The sequence below is a fragment of the Pseudorca crassidens genome, chromosome 1 (genome assembly GCF_039906515.1).
Source record: "Pseudorca crassidens isolate mPseCra1 chromosome 1, mPseCra1.hap1, whole genome shotgun sequence".
In the NCBI taxonomy this organism is placed as follows: Eukaryota; Metazoa; Chordata; class Mammalia; order Artiodactyla; family Delphinidae; genus Pseudorca; species Pseudorca crassidens.
Window position 1 is genome coordinate 37,955,510 of NC_090296.1, and position 19,639 is coordinate 37,975,148.

At 48.8% G+C, this 19,639-nt stretch overlaps 1 protein-coding gene across 3 annotated transcripts in view; it reads right to left on the reverse strand.

Annotated features, from left to right (window-relative positions):
* Positions 1-19,639, reverse strand: part of SYNE2 (spectrin repeat containing nuclear envelope protein 2) — a 307,891-nt gene that overhangs the window by 3,730 nt on the left and 284,522 nt on the right. For all 3 annotated transcript variants that reach the window (XM_067733714.1, XM_067733724.1, XM_067733735.1), the window contains 13 exons: positions 17,624-17,786; positions 11,870-12,057; positions 11,209-11,359; positions 10,679-10,861; positions 9,247-9,384; positions 8,046-8,240; positions 7,241-7,523; positions 6,665-6,733; positions 5,627-5,766; positions 3,680-3,794; positions 2,539-2,741; positions 1,364-1,564; positions 273-401 (listed from right to left, as the gene is read on the reverse strand). In XM_067733714.1, coding sequence (XP_067589815.1) covers positions 273-401; positions 1,364-1,564; positions 2,539-2,741; positions 3,680-3,794; positions 5,627-5,766; positions 6,665-6,733; positions 7,241-7,523; positions 8,046-8,240; positions 9,247-9,384; positions 10,679-10,861; positions 11,209-11,359; positions 11,870-12,057; positions 17,624-17,786 — 2,158 coding nt within the window. The remainder of the gene's footprint in view (positions 1-272; positions 402-1,363; positions 1,565-2,538; positions 2,742-3,679; positions 3,795-5,626; positions 5,767-6,664; positions 6,734-7,240; positions 7,524-8,045; positions 8,241-9,246; positions 9,385-10,678; positions 10,862-11,208; positions 11,360-11,869; positions 12,058-17,623; positions 17,787-19,639) is intronic.

Genomic DNA, 19,639 nt, shown 5'->3' on the forward strand with positions numbered 1-19,639 from the left:
AAAATACTTCAAAGGGCCTTCAGTTTCTCAGGATCCTGCCAACCGCCTCCATCACCGGTTCCTGAGAGTCTTGACGACTTCCTGCTCTGGGCCACGACTTTCCGTCCCTGCACTCACCCCGCTTCGGAACAGCGCAGGGGTGCTCAGTAGACACCAACCAGAACACGAGGGCAGAACACCACGTGGGCGTTGTTTCCAGAAACGCCAGGCGAGGCCACCTAAGCACTGACCTCCTGAAGAGGCCAGTGGTAGTGCAGGGCCCCTAGACTTACCAGGAGCTCCTCCCGACATGCCAGGAGGGGCCGGGGGTCTGCCTCTGGGTCAGTGACACGAGCCTCCTGCCTCCGGCTCTCGGCACTCGCTAACCACAGCAGCAGGCTTTGACTCAGCTGGTGAAAGTCCTAAAAAACAGCAGACGTCAGAGCGTGTCCCTTTCGTAGACTGTGAAGGCAAGTGTGTTGGGAAGCAGCGTGCCATTGCTAATCCACCGTCGTCATTTGCTCTGCTGGTCCTTCTCCAGTGAATACAAGGGCCAGATTTAAACTAAACGCCAGGGCCCCCAAATGAGGGGAAGCAGGGCAGGAGAGCACTCGGCCCTGTCCCAGGAGGCACACTGAATTCTGCCACGCTAAAAGTGCTGGCAGAAAGGTGGGGCTTCGGAACACCCCACCTGATATTACTACGAAGAGCACACAAATTATTCAACACATCTGCTGGATTCACTGGTCAAGGGAGACACCCCAGCAGGACAGACTATGGCCCAAAGACAGTGCTGCATGTGGTTGCTGGTGGGCTCCTGTTTCCTAGGATGGGCTCACCTGTTGGGCATTTATTGTGTGGGCGGTGCTGGGTCAAGGTTATATGCATCTAGTCCTAAAGAGAACCCTGTGAGGTAGGCCCTGGAATTGTTCCCATTTTCCAGATGAGAAAACTGAGGTCTAGAAGGTGCAGTGTTTTCCCCACAGTCACACGGCTACTAAAACTACAGAGCTGGGTTAAACTGCACCTTCTTCTAGGGCCAGGTCTCTTAACACTCTGCTATCCAGTGTTCCTGGCAAAAGAACAGGCACAGGGCAATGTTGGTGTGACACTTCCAACCTACTGGAACGCTTGCTGGAACCCTTACAGTACGGGTGGGTCTGGGCAACACAGTGGGAAATACGGGGCAAGCGTCGGGTCTCTGAGGCAGCAGGTGGGCCGCTTTGGAAACAAATGGTAAAGCGCATGCTTCCTAACACAAACCATATTTGGCTGCGCGAAAGCAGCCTGAAGATGATAAAACATATCTCTTCTCCCACCCACGTGGGCCTGGCTGTGCTCGGGACTGGACCTTGGGCACCGGCTGGGTGCTGAGTCGCCGTACCTGGCACTGCATGAGTGACAGCCGTAAGCCCTCTCTCCAGCTCTCCACCGCACCCCGGGCCGCGTCCCAGCGCAGCCGCAGCTGGCCGACTCTATCTTGGAGCTCTTCGGAGTCGGTGCTCTCAGTTTGCAGAAATTCCTTGCTGCTCACGTTGACAGAAACCACTAAGGCCTTGTAGGTGTCAAAGGCTTTTAGTATCTCCTACCGCAGAGGGAAAAGACTGGGTCAGGCACTCTAAACAGTGATGTGGGGTTCATTTTGAACTTCAGTGGGGAACGGATCTTCCAAACACTTCTCTAAGCCGTGGCCTGGCATACAAGAGCAACGTCGCCTGTCACTGGCTGGGAAGCCTCAGGTAAGGGAGCTGCCTTATGAGGTCACGACTTGGCTGGCCAGATGACTGGGCTGAGAGACGAGGCCCGTCTCCCGGTGGACCAACTACACCGCAGGCATGAATAGACCCTGCTGGCCTCTGTCTGGCTTAATAACATTTCTGGGTCAGATTAAAAGTCTTCTACATAAAGCACACATAGTTATCCTGCATTCGCCCCGGAGTATTGCAAAAGTGTTATTCCTTAGGATGAGTGGTAACCCCTGATATATCAGTGCACAAAGTAAAACAATAGTGCGAGTGTGAAGACTGCCTGGATACCCCAAAGCTCCTATCCTGGGTCTTCTTGGGAGCCCAGGCTCATGTTCAGAGCACCCCCAAAGTGCAGGGCTCAAACTGCCCCTCCCCTGCTCCCTGGCTGTGTGGGTGACAGCTCCCAACTGCGTAGCAGAGTAACCGCTCAGGCCACAGAATCGGCCGGTAGGTGCGCTGTCCTCCTCCTCACCCTCAGCACGCCACCCCCTGTCTTGCCTGCGTACAGTTTGGAAGGGTGTTTTTAGGCTGCCTGTCCATGGCCACGGGGGTGGTCCCACAAGAGTCCAGGGATCCCGCAGCAGTCAGATGGGAGCCACAACTCCCCAGCACTGCTCTGGGCTTTGGGATCGTCTGGAGATGCTCCTCTGAATGAAAATACAAATCTTCACCTGTGTCCTTGCTAGTTACAGAAATGAAGTGCGAGAGGCTACTAACCACACAGTGTGTGCGAGCCGCCTGACGCGGCAGGCAGAAGATCTGATGTGCACATGCGTTCTGAAGTCCTCTTCCCCTCCACGCCCTCACTCACCTTCAGCCTCTTCACTCGGAGTTCCATTTCCTGCATACCAGAGGGAGGCTTTGCCAGCTTTAATGTTTCCAGCTCTGCTTCAGTTTTTTCCAGCCACGTGGTGATGTCGCTGATATCAGAGTTCAGCTGCTCCAAGTTTTGTTTTATTCTGAGTTTACTGTGAAGTTCTTGCGCTTGGATCAACTCCCATCTATCAAAGGCACCTGGAATAAAAAGCCGCCAATAAAAAGAAGCAGTAATGCAAACAGATTTCTCTGCTTCCAACTAATTCAGCGTCACAGTGATAAAACCTGCAGGGGATGCTCCTTGCAGGAGCCTTGGGGTTTGGGGGTTATCACTTCCCCCAAGTGTGGAACAGCACGTTTCCCTCGCTCTGGTTCAAGGCCTGTGCTGCTGCACTCCCACACAGGCCAGGATGAAGTAGGGAGCTGCTAGGAGGCCCAACATGTTGCCAAGATGCACTGTGGTCCCAGGTTCAGCCCTCCAGTTCATGCTGTATTTAAGGCACTCTCGGTCTTCCCTGGTGGCGCAGTGGTTGGGAGTCCGCCTGCCGATGCAGGGGACACGGGTTCGTGCCCCGGTCCGGGAAGATCCCACATGCCGCGGAGCGGCTAGGCCCGTGAGCCACGGCCGCTGAGCCTGCGCTCTGCGGCAGTAGAGGCCACAACAGTGAGAGGCCTGCGTACCGCAAAAAAAAAAAAAAAAAAAAAAAAAGCACTCTCCCCACTCTCCCCTCTGTCCATGAATGATCAGGTCGATGCTATGAACTTGACTTTAGGCTCAGCTGAGTCATGACTTTTCTGGTCTCTCGAGGAGACACCTGACACAACTCTTTGATCATCATCTTCATGTCTGATCTTCACATACAAGCAAAGTCATGCAGGTAAAAACAGACCCTTTATCATGAGGCTCATTTTGTCAATATTTAGAGAATAAATAACAAACAGGAACTTGTTCATAAATACAAGTCAGCTGATTCTAAAATAACATTGGCTGCTATAGGCCAAGTTCAGCAGTTTTGGTGAGTTATGTAGTTGGTCAATTCCTAATCAATGTTCTGTTGAGCAGTGCCTTAAAGTAAATGTCCAACTAACTCAAAACACAGTCTCTGCCTCATAACAACGGCCCAATTTAACTGTACCTGACTGCTGCCCGGTGAGAGCAGCCAGGCCCTCGTCTTCCTGCTGTGGGCCGCCAGTCAGGACTCTGGGATCTTCTTTGCCACCTTCAGTCCCTGGAGACAACAGCAGCTTTACCTAGAATGAGACAATTTTTATGTTACCATCTATACATTTTAAAGGCGTCTGAAGAATGTCTTGGTTCATATTAACAGGTAAGAAATGAAGATATAGGAACCCTTTCCTTTGAAGGGTAACTTGCTTGTAATACAGAGGCACTTTAGTGTATGGGTAGCATTTATAAGCAGCAGAGCTGATGGCAGAAATAAAGCTTCAGCAAAGGCGCAGGGGGAGGGGTAAGCAGGTAAGATGTCAATCTTGGGAATAAAATGGCCTGATTTAATTTGAGGCTTCCTAACACTCCTCAATCCAACCATGCAAAAAGCCTTAAAAACTGTCGCTGAGCTTACCAGACTGTTATTGTGTTAGCACTTTTACATTTGCACAGTATTTTACAAAATTTTAGTTATCCCTCCCAGTCACTCTGTAGAGCTGGTTGGCATTATTATCACCAGGAATCGGAAACAGAGCACAAACCTGCCTCCTAGGGTCGTTCATTACCAAGCATTTATCTTTCACTGTACATATTGACTCGTGTTATCACAGAGCTGCCTGGGCTGTTATCTGAGGACTTTCCAAAAATAAATGTATCTTTTTTTTAGAAAACTCGTGTTTTTTGGATTGTGTCCATATGGCCTATTTGTGTGGAATGAAAAGAAAAAAACCAAAAATCCTTCAGATTGGAGGTTTTAGACACACAGACACAAAGGGTGAGCTTTTGAAGGTGGCCAGGCAAGGAACACAAGCATAGTTACCGGAAGAGGCCAAACCACATGGTCCTGGATGCAAAGCAAAGGTGAGGTGCTGGGGGCTCTCTCTCCGGGGCTGTCAGGTCTTACTCGGCACCACAGAGGGACAGATTAAAAATGATAACTGCTTGCTAAGAGGAAGAGTTTACGAGTTGGGCACGGGCAACACATTATCAAATGATTGGGGTCTGACCGTGTTTAGGCAGAACCTTCTCCAACTATCTAGCAACATCCACTCCTCCACACAGAGGGCACTCTGACAACTGATCTAGTGACGTTCACATCACTTCTGGTTTCTCTAAGAGATGACACTAAAAATGTGCGAGACGTCTTAATTTCAACTTGCTCGTCACTAATTCTCTGTACTGAGAATGATCTGGGGCCAACGTTAAATCCTCCGCAGGCTGGCCCGCAACAGCCGCGTAGCCAGAGCGTGGCAAGGGCTCATGTTGCCTGAGGAAAGTGCAACTAAGAGGGAACAGTCACTGGTTTAACAACAACGACAAACCATATACAGTAGTGATAACAACAATAACAATAATGGTGGCCACTTCGAGGGCCTTCTTTATACCTTCATACATATTAATCCTAACAACAATTATGTAAGGTAGGTTTATCCTCAGGTGAGGAAGGCTTACAGAGGCAAGGTAAAGTGTTTATGGTCCTAGAGCCATTTACTGGTAGGGCAGGGAATCAAACCCAGGTCTACCACTGCACACTGTCAAACCTTTCTGAACAGGAAGTCACAATTTTCTGAATAGGATGTGTAGGCAAGGTAAACATATCAAAGGTTTGGGAGTGCAGGAGCGGCGCAGGAAGGCCAGCACTTTGTTTCTCTGCTGTTTGCACCATGACTGACTCAACAGTAATAATCCCTGTCATAGCGCATCAACACTCCAAGATGGTGTCTGGCCGGACAGCTATCTCTAAGTCTAGTCAGTTATGCCAGAGTTCTCATGAAGTATGTCACCACGGGAAAACCAACCCAAAATATGCCTGGGGAGTGAGCACACACAGCATACAGCCAAAGCTCTCTCCCTTTAAATATTTTAACTATTACTCCTGCACTTGGGTTGTGCTCTCAGTGGGGTCAAGACTTACGTAGGCTGGTTTATAAGGGGTGCTGGAATCGGAGGGGATGGGCTGGACACTCCGGTCACCTCCCACTTGCTTGTAGCGACGCTTGCGGCAGGGAGGGCTGTCGGGAACATGCCACGAGTGGCCTTCAGAAATGGATTTACCTGAAACAGAAAAAGAGCAAGTCCATTCCCTCCAACCAAAGCATTCATATTTAGTTACACAGAAAACATGGCATCAGGTTATAGTATAACATGAGTTCTGCAGCTTTCCTTGCAAAGCATGCATGTTTGCAAAATGTCAGTATGTCCCAGAAGGGAATGAAATGAGACTCATGCAACTGAGCGGCACTGGGCCTGCACTAGATGGGTTCACGATGGAGCACAACACACACGTGATCTGCTGCGGGATGAGTGGCCTTTTGGAGCCGGGGGCTCTAGCAGTGGGGGGCACTGGTGGCAAGGCCGGGTTTGGGGGCCAAGAGGACTGAAGGCCTCTTAGGAGTGAGGGAAGAGTGAACATCAGGATGGACTAGGGGACCGAAGGGCCGCTCGTGGCTCTCCCCAACCACCGCAGGTGGGGATGGGGCAGGGAATGAAGATCAGAGCTGCAAGTCAAGGAGAGGGAGGTGTCTTCTCCTGCGGCAAAGGCAACAGTACCCTCACCCCCTCCACCTTCCCACCCTCTCCCCAGGAAATCACCGTAAGCAGGGTAGTAGTTCTAAACCAAGCCACCATGAAGAAAGCTTGGCCCATGCCAAAGGCCTTGAGTGAGATGGAGAGAAAAATAAAAATTTTAAAAGGCACCTGAAAAATTCCCTTCTGCACAGGCCTGAAGGGGAGGAGAGGGATGGCGTGGAGACTGCTCTGGCCTGGGAGGGTTTTGTATGGAGCACGAAGCTATGTGTGAGTACGGCAGTGCAAATACACCATGACACAAGGACCAAGGCGCATGGTGTCCACAGAAGGCAGAGGTCAGACATGACACGGGAGCGAGGTTTAGGATGCAGTGTGCACCACAGGACGCTGCCATGTTGGGACGCATGCACGGGCAGGGGCCTACCAGAAGACGCTTTCAAAGTTTTTGTGGTCATTTTAAGATATGCCTCAGGATTTTCAGGGATTTCTACATCTGAAAAAGAACAATGTCATTTTCCTCACTGCAGGCGTCTGTAGATGAATGCCCAAGTATTAAGTTAAAACAGTAGAAACATTGTCACCTGGGAGGAGAAAAGTGACTACCCTTTATCTGTTTTATTAAAAAGCTTTAAAGAACCAGAAGGAACTTTTCAGTTAACTCCTGACCGTCCGAAACAGCGGCGCGGGAGGGGAACTGCGTAGAAAGGACAGAGACGCTCAATCTACTGATATTCTGAAAAACTCAATTGAAAGGCCACTGATGAGCCTCCCATCTATCAAGAGCCATCAGCAAACAGCCTTCCTGTCCCAACGTGGACTCTGTTTATCCTTCCCTTTCATTCCACCAGGAATAGGAAGGAGCCAGCCCTCAGGGAGGTCAAAGGCGGGCAGGACAGACACAGGAAGCCACAGGAAGTCTGGGTCAGCCGCAGCCTGGACTCTGACCACTGAGAGCTGGCCGTGTTGCTCAGGTGCTAAGACTAGCCGTGCGGGGCCATACCTGACAGCGCGCTGTAGTACGGGCCCTCCTCGTCTTCTTCGTGAGAGGACGAGCCCCCCACGTCCCCTGTGTGATCCCACTCCAGCGGGATGGAATCCACGCTGACAGGGGTCTCACAGCCGGAGCGCTCGGGCCCTGGCGCCGGGGGCACCAGGTGACAAAGGGACTGAGGGGACGAGGGCTCCTCGCTCTCTCTTCTTTTACGCCAAGAGTCGTCCTGGATCTCTCTGGGGTCTTCCACGTCCGTTTCATTCTCAGAGGCTTCCTTTTCATCTTCCAAGCCCTAGAACGGGGGTATCCAGTTTTCAGAATTAACCACTGGGAACTGGCGGCTTCTGAGTAAGTACTGGCTCTATATTAGTAAGTGTGGAAAGAGCACTTTTCAACTCAGCTTTTTAAAGCAGACTCACAGGTACAGAGAACAAACCAGAGGTTACTAGTGGGGAGAGGGAACTGGGGAGGGGGCAATATAGAGGTGGGGGACTAAGAGGTACAAACTATTCGGGATAGAACAAGCTACAAGGATATATGGTACAACACAGGGAATACAGCCAGTATTTTATAATAACTATAAATGGAGTATAATCTTCAAATATTGTGGATCACTATACTGTACACCTGTGACTTATATAATATTGTACAGCATCTATCTATACTTCAGCAAAACAAAAACATAGTTTTTTTTTTTTTTTAAACCATAGAATAAATCATTGTTAACCACGCACAGTTTCCCAATTCTTTAAAAGTGGAGTCAAACATCCACTTGGGGTGGCCCAGCAGCCCCGCGTGAGGCGCAGCCCCTTACCGACGTGTGGGAGGTGAGCCTCCGGTGGAATCGGGAGACCCTGCCAAACACTTCCTGGCAATAGCGGTGCAGCTCCTCCAACTCATCCTCAATCAGCACGGCGTCCAGGGGCTCACTCTTCTGAATGAGCTGCTCCCCAAAAACGATGAGCTGATCAATCTTGTTGGTATTTAATGTAATTTCCTGCTGGAAACCCTATTTAGAATATGAGAAAGAAAGGATTTCAAACTCAAGCTTCATCAGTTTTCAACTAAGTGACTCCAAAGATTTAAGAATTTAAAATGATCACACGTATGTATTTTTTCCTTCCCCCTTCTGGGCACCGACTTTTCCAGTTACAATGATTCTAAAGGTCTGACATGGATGAACCTTTACTGTTACTGGGTGTGAGGGACAGACCTTGTCTTATTGACACTTGGTAGAATCAGAAAATTTCCCATAGTAAGTCTCCACTGGGCATTTCTGCTGACACAGTAATAGTGCTCATTGGTGCCGTTATACCATGGAAGGCAAATCAAATTTCCATTTCTCAACCTCTTATAAAATTTAGCCAAGGAGGGAATTGTAGTGCGATTAAAGTGTAGTACAGACATTTGTGACAGTGGGAGAGAAGATACCTGTTCCTGGTCCCACTCTTTTCTTTTCTCTTGTTTTTAAATGAGAGGTCTTTTATTTTTTTAATTTATTTCTAAAATATTTATTTATTCATTTGGCGGCACCGGGTGTTAGTTGGCGGCATGTGAACTCTTACTTGCGGCATATGGGATCTAGTTCCCTGACCAGGGATCGAACCCGGGCCCCCTGCATTGGGAGCGTGGAGTCTTACCCACTGGACCACGAGGGAAGTGCCCTGACCCCACTCTTGAGAGAGAGTTTCCTGCTGCTACAGCCCACAGGTTGCACTCAGACTCAAGTGCTGGAGAAACAGCACCTTATGAAGTTCTGTCTGGAACCGCAAGAGCGTTCTCCCCTTGGATGATTACATACGACAAAGAGAATGAAGGGCCTCGTTCCAATACCCCTCGACCGTAAGGAACAGTATCCTTGCTTGTGATAACCTGGCAGTACACAGGTGGGTGCAGTCTGGCTGCTCTGACACTTCTGGAACCTGCTCTCAGGGTATCAGGTGAAGTCTGTACTTGGCCAGCTCTCCCCTGCCTAGGTGCACCCTTTGGGGAGGAGCTAAGGAAGCAGGCCTTACGTTCAGCTGGCGCATCTTGTCGTCGGCATCGCTCTCCGAGAAGTGCTCCACGTTGGTCAGCTGCAGGTCCATCTCCGTGAGCCACACCAGAATGCTCTCCCTGGTCCCCTCGAATTCTTCCCTTTGGTTGGTGAAATGCTGCCAAAGGGTGAAAAAATCACGTTTGTGTTGATGGCATAACAGGAGTTCAGGCAGACAGCAAGGTCACTCTCAGAAGAGGGGAAAGGGAGCCCAGGGTACCCCCGGAGGCCCACACGGCCAGGAGCCTGGGGTCTGGTCTAAGTCAGTGATTTTCCCAGTCTGTCCTCTGAGGAACACGCCCCTCTCAAAGCCCAGGCTAGGCACCTGCCTATTTTCAACTGTCAGCCTCCTGTGGGAGCTTCTGCTCGACAGAAGGATTTAGTAGCTTCAGGATGGAAAAGTATTGATCTCGGGGTTGAGCCTGGACTAGTGCCCCATTTGCCTTCACTGATATAATTCCGAATGTATTTCTTCAAAAACAGAAAACCCAGATTTATCACTTCCAGTTAACGAGGCCTCTTGGGTTACCACCTCATAGATGGGCAGCTGATTCTCAAACAAACATAGTGCCCAGTGAAGGCTTAGGCTGGTCACAGTCAAATCCAGTCAGCAGGAGATAAAGAAATTCATGCAAGGGGGTTGCGGAAAAGCTAGCCCTTTTCTTCCTGAGAGGGTGAAACAAAAAACCCAGATTTTCCTCTTCTTAGAATGGTTTCAAGAGTGCTCTGCCTTAAGAACGGAAGCAAGGATTAAAATTACTTCCTGTAGCCACAACCCACACCGGTCCTGTCACTTTACACCTGGACTCACAAAGGTTGACCTATGATGTCTTCTGAATCACAGAAATCTAAGGTGACGGTTCACACCCCAGAATCAAACCCATCATTTGAGGTTAGACAGCTGCTGTGAGGTTGGGAGAACTGTCACTGTCCCCAACCCCCAATACAGAGCGGGGGGCTCTGTCTGTTCCCTCACAGTGCAAGAACCAACGGGACACACAAAAGCGGGCAGATGGGCAAAGGGGGCCTCGTCCCAGACTAAGAGGTACCTTCGCCCGACCCGGTGACGGCAGCGCCCCAGACTCTGGGCAGTGTGTGGGCTGACGTGACACCCTCAGGGGTGACAGGAGTCGAAAAAAAGCGATGTGTTGGTAACACAATCCCTTGAATAAGCTCTGCCTGAGAAGCCTATTCCGAGGCAAATAACTTCACTTTAAAAAAAAAAAAAAAAGGAACGCTTTTTGGCAGCTTTGGGCTTAAACAAAAGGGAAGGCTGTACTGGAAGAATGTCAAGACAGCTTAGGCCTCAAATGAAATCTACCCGCTGCTTTGTTACAAGCCTGACATCACATATCCGACCCCCTCCACCTCCCCAATATCTACAAATGACCCGGTGACGTAGAGGAGGTTACTCGGAGTCGCCGCAGGATGGCTGTGACCCGCTTCTGGAGGTTGTCCCAGCGCTGGTTGCCCTCGTGCACCATCTGCTTCAGTTTGCTGGCCGTGTCGGTGCGGTTCTCGCGGGCCAGCCGCCGGTACTGCTTGTTGATGAGCTCCAGCTGCGTGAGCCTCTCGTGAATCTGCCGCTGGAAGGCCTGTGGCACGGGGGGGCCCTGTCAGTGCCATAGCTGCAGGGCCCCGGGACACCCCTTCCAGGCCCCAGACCACCTGCCTCAAATGTCCATCCAACGGAATGGCCACAGAGGGCTGGCTTCACCCGTTCTTCTGACACTACTGAAGAACACTTTCAAGTTCACGGCCTGCGGTTGGCATAAATCGGTAATGCCCCACAAAGCTGCTGGAGCAGCTGATGGTGGGCTGGGGACTGGGCGGCCGCAGCCAGAGGTGGGGAAGCCTGCCACTTATGTGAAGTCATTTAAGCCAGCCCCGAGCCCGCCGCATCCTTGGTTATCAGGACCACTGGGCTGGGGAGGGCCTTTACCTCAAACCTCTTCAGCTCTTCTTTGGCAATGGTGTACAGCACCTCGGAGGAATTCGGGCAGGCCGCTGTCCTCTCGGCGGACTTGAGCCAGTCCTCGAAGCGGGAGTAATCATCTAAAAACTTCTGCCAAAGCCGCCACGTCTCCTCAATTCTAACAGGAGGAAAGCAGCTCAGTACAAGCCATCCACGTCAAGCCGAGCTTTTACGTGGCTTTTTCTCCCCTGACTGGTCCCAGTCCCAGCCCGCCTTGCACTGGCACTAAATATTTAGGGGGAGAGACCCTGCTACCCCTTCCAGGAAATAACCGGAGACATCACTTTGTGGTCAGGACACCCCCCTTCTGGGAGCGCCAGGCCCCTCAGAGCTTCTGCTTCACAGAGGTCACCCAACAGGAGACAGGCGTCCTCCACTACTTAGAGCTGGGACACATCAGCACAGTGGCCACCTGCCGTTACACCCCAAGACACAGGAGGGCTGGGGAGAGACATGACCCTGCCTGTATTCTCCTTGAATGATCCCCTTAGTAAGGACTGGCCACACCTACTGAGCCTTCCCCGCCAATACTTGGCACGCCCCTCGGTGAAGCTAACAGAACACGGTCACTGTTACGTAGGTCAGTCGGGAACACGCAGTCGGCATCCAGGGGCAGCTTGGTCCTTACTTCATCCGCCGCTCCATGGACATGGCGCAAATGTTCCTCCAGCGCCTGTCCAGGCTCCTGGTGGTCTGCTGGACGGAGTCGCACTCAGTCTCGTTGGCACAGGCATCGGAGTCGTGCAGGAGGACGTCGCAGATGTTAAACACAGACTCCACCCCTGCACTGTGCTGTTCTATGTCTCGCTGCAGGTCCTACAACGATGGGAGAGTAGGAAGCACGTTGAGGTGCTGGTGGCGGTAGTGGGAAGGTTCCCCCCGACCCTTCTTCCAGCCCGGGGGGCACGGTCCTGCGTGCATTTCTACCTGGAACTTGGCAACACAGGCTGAGTCTCTCTCACCTTTGGGCAACCCCTGTGCGACAGTATCTGACACAAGGCCTAACCGCGGGCAACAATGGGATCGATCTGTTGAACTGACTATGTGAGGGGGTAGGAGAAGTGGGGATTCCCTCCCCTGAGAGCCCAGCCCCCCCAGACTCTGGGGAGGCATGTGATCTACTCCATACCACCTGATCCCAAGGGCCTCCAGTTTAGACTTGGCTTTGGGGAGGTCTTCCTTGGAAAACTGACTTATCTTCAACAGGACCTAAAACTTCAGCAACAGAAACTCTTAACCTTTTATGGGTCACAGAATTCTTAAATCTCCTAAGACCTCTGTACTATCTTCATACCTCCACCCCCCAAACTGTGCTCGCAGCTGCACGGTCTCCACAGCCTCCCCAGGAGCCTATCCTGGCTCCACGGGCCCAAGGGGTAGAGATGCTGCCCTCCAGCTGATGGAGTCCGGTCACGGCTGTAGCTCGGGGAGGGGGCGGGGTCTCTGGAGTCTTGTCCCATGATGGGGAGAGTGCTACTGATTCAGGAAAACGAAGGGTCACCAAGAAAAACATGCACGGTCATAGGAAAAAGTGGAAAACTTGTTTAAGTATAAACATGGCATTTTCAGTTATCACCCAGGGAGTGTTCCTTCTACACACAAGGGCAGGGCTGGGGGAAGGGCGAGGTGAGGTGCCTGTTTGTTTTGTCATTCTGGATGAGCCAGGCCTCTCCTGATATCCAAATTCTGTGATGAGTGACATGAGACCACACCACTCGTCTTAGTACCCAAACTACATTGTGAAATAGACAAAGTTAAATAAGCCGCTATTAACTATACAAGTTCCCTGGATTCAGCATAGTTCATTTTACAGGAGGGATTATTTTATAAACAGTGGCTGCCACTGTCTACAGAAAAGCAGCATGAAGTTCATTCCAGGTCACCTCAATATTTAACAATTTTGGAGATTACGACTGGATTACTAGATAGGACTAATGTTTTCTTACTTTTCTTCTGATAAATGCACATTTGGATAATTCTGTGTCCAGGTGGAAATGAAAGAATAAAATGCTAACACTCAAATCAAGTTTTAAATCAAGCAGTTCTCAACACAGATCCTAACTGATGAAAAATGAGCACCTCAAAGTTATATTCAGAAGAAAATGTGCTTTTCAGTTTGTCACCCTGTGTGTCCTATGAAGAGAGATGTGCAGGTGATTTTTTTTTAAGCTTTACAGTCAGTCTAAGACAAATGTCTGAAATGCTGCAATGGGGGCAGTCATCTTGGGGTCAGTGGACTAGCTTTATAATTAATAGGTTTAAATAGAATTCCAGGTTTAAGAATTCTTATCCATTCACAGAATTGCCACAGGCTTTCCTAAAATTTACAGATATTGATAAACAACCTTTTAAACTTTTTTTTGCCAAAATAATAAATAAGGAATCCTAACGCTGGTGCTAAATAAGTAATATTGACAATTATCATTGAAAAATGGTACCTGCCCCTGACCTCACCTGGTAGGGTTGGGTAGGATCTGGTTGAAAAGCACTGAGGAAGTCTAGGCTATGGATAAACACGAATGCCATGTATTTTAATAGCCTCTTTGCAGTTACTCTACATTTTTTACTCAGCTTTTATTGAATGAAACAGCTAAAGAAAACTGATTAATATAAAGGGTAAACGATGGCAAGAAATGAGCTCTCTGATAATTTACAAAAGACCGTGAACATCTTGGCTAAAAAAGGAGTCCAGAGTTTTTCAAAATTTCCAAAACAAACTTCTAATACACCACAAAATGGCCTGCTGATACTGTAGTATGAACTAGTTAGTTGTCTTGTAAAATATAAAATAAAGTAGTGGACCATATTTTAAAACACAAACCACTGAAGTACTGGACAAGTGACATTTTGCAAACTGAAATGATCCCACCACTAGTACCCATTGAGGCCCGAGTTTGCACAATGACTGGATTTCAAAAGTGTTCAAACGCAGAGACGAATCTGACTTAAGAAACAACGTAAAACAATGTGAAAGACTTTTGCCAACGGTTCTGGAAACATGAGTGCCTGTTTACTTTGTTTTTCTGCTCCTGAGTAGGTGACACAGAGCACTGAAGCTGAGAAAGGGCTGAGGGAAGTTGAGGATCAGTGAGAGGACATGGGGAGAAACAGGAAACCAGAGCAGAGAATGCAGCCAGGAAGAATAACACAAAAGGAACTAGAAAAAATGAGATACAGGGGGGAAAAAAGGAAAACCAGGCTGAGAGGCAGAAAACCATGGCGTGTGTTGTGGGAACCCAGGTGGTGGCTCGAGTGTCTCTGCAGGAGGGGCTGGGGGTGTCAAGCAAGTCCAGCAGGGTGGTCCTGGGCGGTGGATGGGCTTTGGCATGAAGCTGACTTGGCCACTCGGGAGGGGACTACTGGTAACTATAGGGTGTGGGGGTAACGAACCCCCCAAGCCACCATCAGGCACCCCTGGGATGCCTGGGAACCAGGCAACCAAAGAAAACTGGAGAGAGATGCTGAAGACTCAATGAAAGTGGTCCATGGTTTAAACGCGTCACAAGGTGGCCACCACTTCCTTTGCAGTTTGAAGATGATCTATTCTACAGGAATAACAATACAACACTTATTACCTAAGGAGTTTCACATAAAGAAGAGAAGCAAAAAAGACTTTTATAAGGTCTGACCCCTTCTGCACCAGGCCCCCAAGGACGTTATAATGAGGGTCCAGGGACATCATGGCGCTTTATCACTTCTGGGCCTGAGGGCTTTTGCAGAAGGCGCTACTAGATGATCCCAAGAGTTTGGGTCTTATTTCTGGAAGCAGTCAAGCAATTTATTATATTTAAATCAGTGACAGAAACACAGGCAAGGTTTTTAAAACATGGCCCATAAATAATTATTTTGTGTGACACATTTTCTGTTTTTGGTGGAGCATTTAAGGTCTAGGTTCAGTTATAATTTTGTTTTTTTTAATAAAAATACTACAGGTTTCCTCAGGACATCTGTGGTAGGCAGAATATTGGCATCCCCAGAACCATGTCCTTATCCCCAGAACTCGTGACTAGACTAGGTTACGTGGCGAAGGAGAATTAAGCGTGCCAATCAGCTGACCTTAAGATAGGAAGATTATCCTGATTATGGGGGTGGGCCTAATGGAATCCCAAGGGTCCTTAAAAGTACAAGAAGAGTCAAGCAGAGGGAGAAAGGCTCAGAGAGATGCACCGTTGCTGGCTTTGAAGATGGCGGAAGGGGGCCATGGGCCAGGAAAGGCAGGCAGCCTCTAGGACTTCAAGGCAAAGAAATGGATTCTCCCCTAGAGCCTCCAGAAAGGAAAGCAGCCCTGCTGACACCTTGACCTCAGCCCTGTGTCAGATTTCTGACCTCCAGAACTATAAGATGATAAATTCGTGTTCAGCTGCTAAATCTGTGGTCATCTGCGACAGTGGCCATAGAAAATGAATACATCCAACTTCTTCACAGCAAAGTGGTCCTGAATACTAACTCCGTAATTTTTTTTTTATAAGAATTCCATGATGGTGATTCTATGTTCTATAAATTGGAAACCTTCAAATCAACCAGACTGAAATTATATACCATTTCAGTACAGGAACACACATGGCCAAGAGAATGGCAGCTGCTCCAAATTGTACACTCTTGGGAATAAATTCCCTGCAATTTAATGATGTTTTGTCACACATCAGATTTATAAAATGTTAACACACGTTATTAGCCCCTGCCAAATTCAGCCACGGGCTAAAGGGAAAAATGTTGTTAGCTTTTGTTCTATTTACCTGAAAAGACTCACCAGTCAGGGTAAATGGTTATTTGCAAGGCCTGTCTATGAAGAGACTATTCAAGAAATTCAACCTAATGGATCAATCTTGTAAATACAGCTGATAATGTTCAGTAGCCCTTTACTGATAAGGGCATTAAAATCTCTGCAGTGTCCATTAACATGGTAGTTATATCATTATTCATTTCTCCACAAAGCAAAGACAGAATATAGATGACCTCAGTGAAAAAGACATACTTAAATTTCTGAGGCTAAGTGGAAAAACCAGTATTTTTACTTTGCAGCATTGCTAAATCATACTAGTTTGAAAATCAGAGAATAGGCATTATTCAAACAGTAATTGTAATAGGATTAAATAAAGATCTAAGTCTAGAGTATTATCAAATACTTAGCTCTATTTTGTGGTAGCATGAGATGTTGCTTATTATCATGAGAAGGACTGACCTGACCTCAAGAGAATTTATAATCAAGGGGTGGCCTTCTGGCTTTGATAATCTGATGAAAAAGTTTCAGCCCCCCAATTCTGTCTCCAAGCAGCTGGGATATGTGAGTGAATCGGTGTGTTGACAGACAACAAACACCAAGGCTTTGAAGGAAACATGAAGAAAACAGATACAAGGCTGTGAACTTGGTAGCGACCATATTGCTCATATGGTTAAAACAGAATCTGCTCACAGGGCTGAGAGAAACAAGTGAAGGAAAGCTACTAAAAGAATAATATAAGCTTAGCTATTTTAAAAATAAAGAGGGGGCTTCCCTGGTGGCGCAGTGGTTGAGAGTCCACCTGCCGATGCAGGCTGGTCCGGGAAGATCCCACATGCCACGGAGCGGCTGGGCCCGTGAGCCATGGCCGCTGAGCCTGCGCGTCCGGAGCTTGTGCTCCACAACGGGAGAGGCCGCAACAGTGAGAGGCCCACGTACCGCAAAAAAAAAAAAAAAAAAAAAAAAAAAAAAAAAAAATATATATATATATAAAAAGAGAAGCTCAGGCACTGCATATGAGAATAAGCATGTAAACGTGAGCCTATGGAGGGTAGGAGAGTGGATTTGACAAGTCAGTGAGACCAAAAAGCACCTGCCAGGTTAGGGGCAGGATTCGGTGGTGTTTAAATTGTGGAATTTCCAGGGTTGGCTAAGAGGGGATATAACTGATGACAGAAATGCACAGAACATTGCAGGAGAGGCTTCCTAAGCTATTGGTCCAAACATGCTCCTTCTTCCACACCCTCCGCCCCGAGCACTCCCCTTTCCTTGAAGCTCTATCAGACCCATCACGTGTTGTCCCATGAAAACCTTCTTTGGATGGAAAAATTATTTTTCTTTCAATTCATTGCCAAAACTATAGTAACAAAAACAGAGATTAAAAAAACCTTATTTACCACTAAGATTAAGGTCTGCATCTTCAACATTATTCAAAGTATTTCACAAAGAGCTACATGAATGGTGGTGGTGGGGTGGGCACTCAAGAGATGGATGCCTCACACCGCCAAGAGCATGGACAGGCGGTCAGCTTTCTCTGGAAAAAACATACCAGTATTACGAAATATGAACCCACTAAAATGCACAGCCAGTGTGGGGATGGTTTGCATTAGCAGACCCTGTGAACACCTAGGCTCTGACAAAAGCCCATTCTCACTTCCCCACCTGCTGTTCAGCGAGCCTCTTCTGGATCTCTTGATCATCACAGACATCATAAACCACAGGCTTAGAAAGCTCAGACTCGATCCGAGCCAACCAGGTGCGAAGGTTGCTCATGTTTTTGTCTAACTGCTGAATAAAAGCGAAGGTCTCCTTCAGCTTCTTCACCCTAAACATATTTGCAGCAAAAAAGAGGTGGAAAACAAAAGCACAATGTTTAGTGGTGAGAAGAATGCACACATAAGCCTGCTGGAGGTTAAAAAGTAATCATCACTGGTTACTGATTTTATAGCAGGGACTAATGCTCACGTCGCCAGAGTTTTTACACAATATGGGACAATTTACAGAATTGCTGTTCCGGCTGATTTTCAAATGGACTAAGAGATAATCTACCCATGCAAGTATGAAGTCCTATCATTCTCAGGGTGGGATTCCCTGAGACCCAGAACATCTTTCTGGGGCTCCAGAGGAGATAGAGATGCCATTTCTTTCTTTCCAGGTTAAGATCACCACATGTGACTTGTCCAGTTTCTGTTTTGGGTATCACCGAGATCACAGCGGCCAGGGACCTTTCCTGATGGGTAAAGACGTTACACACCTGGCTCACTGGTGGTACCTGGCCTGCGATGCTTCTCATGGGACCCTCTTCTTGAGCAAGTACAAAGCATGTGCCAAACCCCACCACGTCCAGCCTGAGGGGCTGGGGGTGCCGTACACATGGAACCAGTCCATCCTAGGGCAGCTGTCTCAGCCAAAAAGGGAGGGATGGACACATCATCTACAAGCACAGTTGCAGCTCCATCTACATGACCAATCTGCCTGGCTCAGCGTGGAGTGGATCTGAACTAAGACACATGGCGTCAGTATACACGGAGAGCTCCCGGGCATGCCAAAGTGCTGCCACGGGGAAATGATGCAGGGGCTGAGGAAAAATGATCTCCATATAGATCCTGAAAGAAAATGTTAAAATCCTCAAGCAGAGGGAGTGAAGGCTTGTTCTGGTGATCTGTGGGCTTTTTAGTTAATCCCAGAGACTTGAAGTAATGGCTACAATGGAAAATTCCCACTTACTGATACTCATGTTGCAAAGTGCTATCAGAACTGCATCCCAGGGACTGGAAAGAGAAACTGGGGCACTGACTCCTAACTCACAGGAAGTGCCCCACCTTCCCTGACAGCAGCATCTCTTCCTTGACTGCCTGTGAACAGCTTCCTGCTGCCCCCTCACCCTTCTCCCAGCTTCTGGTTCTGCAGCCGAAGTGTACAGCAAGTCTGATTCTCGCTCCAACTCTTCCACGGTCCTCGCCTACCCCAACATAGCAGTTTAACGCCCTGACCTTTCTAGTTCCTCAAGCGGTCAGTGGCCTCTCTGTCTCCAGCCCTGCACTCTGCGAAGTGGCTCCCCTCCCTTCTCCTGCAGCTTCTACCACTGTTCTCTCCGAGATCAGCTGAGGGCCCCTCGACCACGTGCTCCTGCAGCCCTGTGTCTGCACCCCTCGTTGACCGTGCCCATCTGGACAGAGCCCACACCAGCCAGGCTGCAAGGGGCTACCTCTGTGTGCACAGTACCTCCAAGACCGCCTGGTGGCCGGGAGGCATTGACAAGCATTTGCTGAATGAATAAATGTGTGTAATAATCCACTCCATGTGATTATTTAATAAAACCACAGGGTTGTGAGTGTTTATTATTTAAGTAAACCAGAGAGATTTGAGAAGATGGCGGAAGAGTAAGACGTGGAGATCACCTTCCTCCCCACAGATACATCAGAAATACATCTACACGTGGAACTGCTTCTATAGAACACCCACTGAATGCTGGCAGAAGGCCTCAGACCTTCCAAAAGCCATGTGGAGGACAGGCTCTTGGTGCTCCAGCCAGGCATCAGGGCTATGCCACTGAGGTGGGAGAGCCAACTTAAGGACACTGGTCCACAAGAGACCTCCCAGCTCCACATAATATCAAAGGGCAAAAATCTCCCAAGATCTGCATCTCAACACCAACACTCAGCTTCACTCAACGAC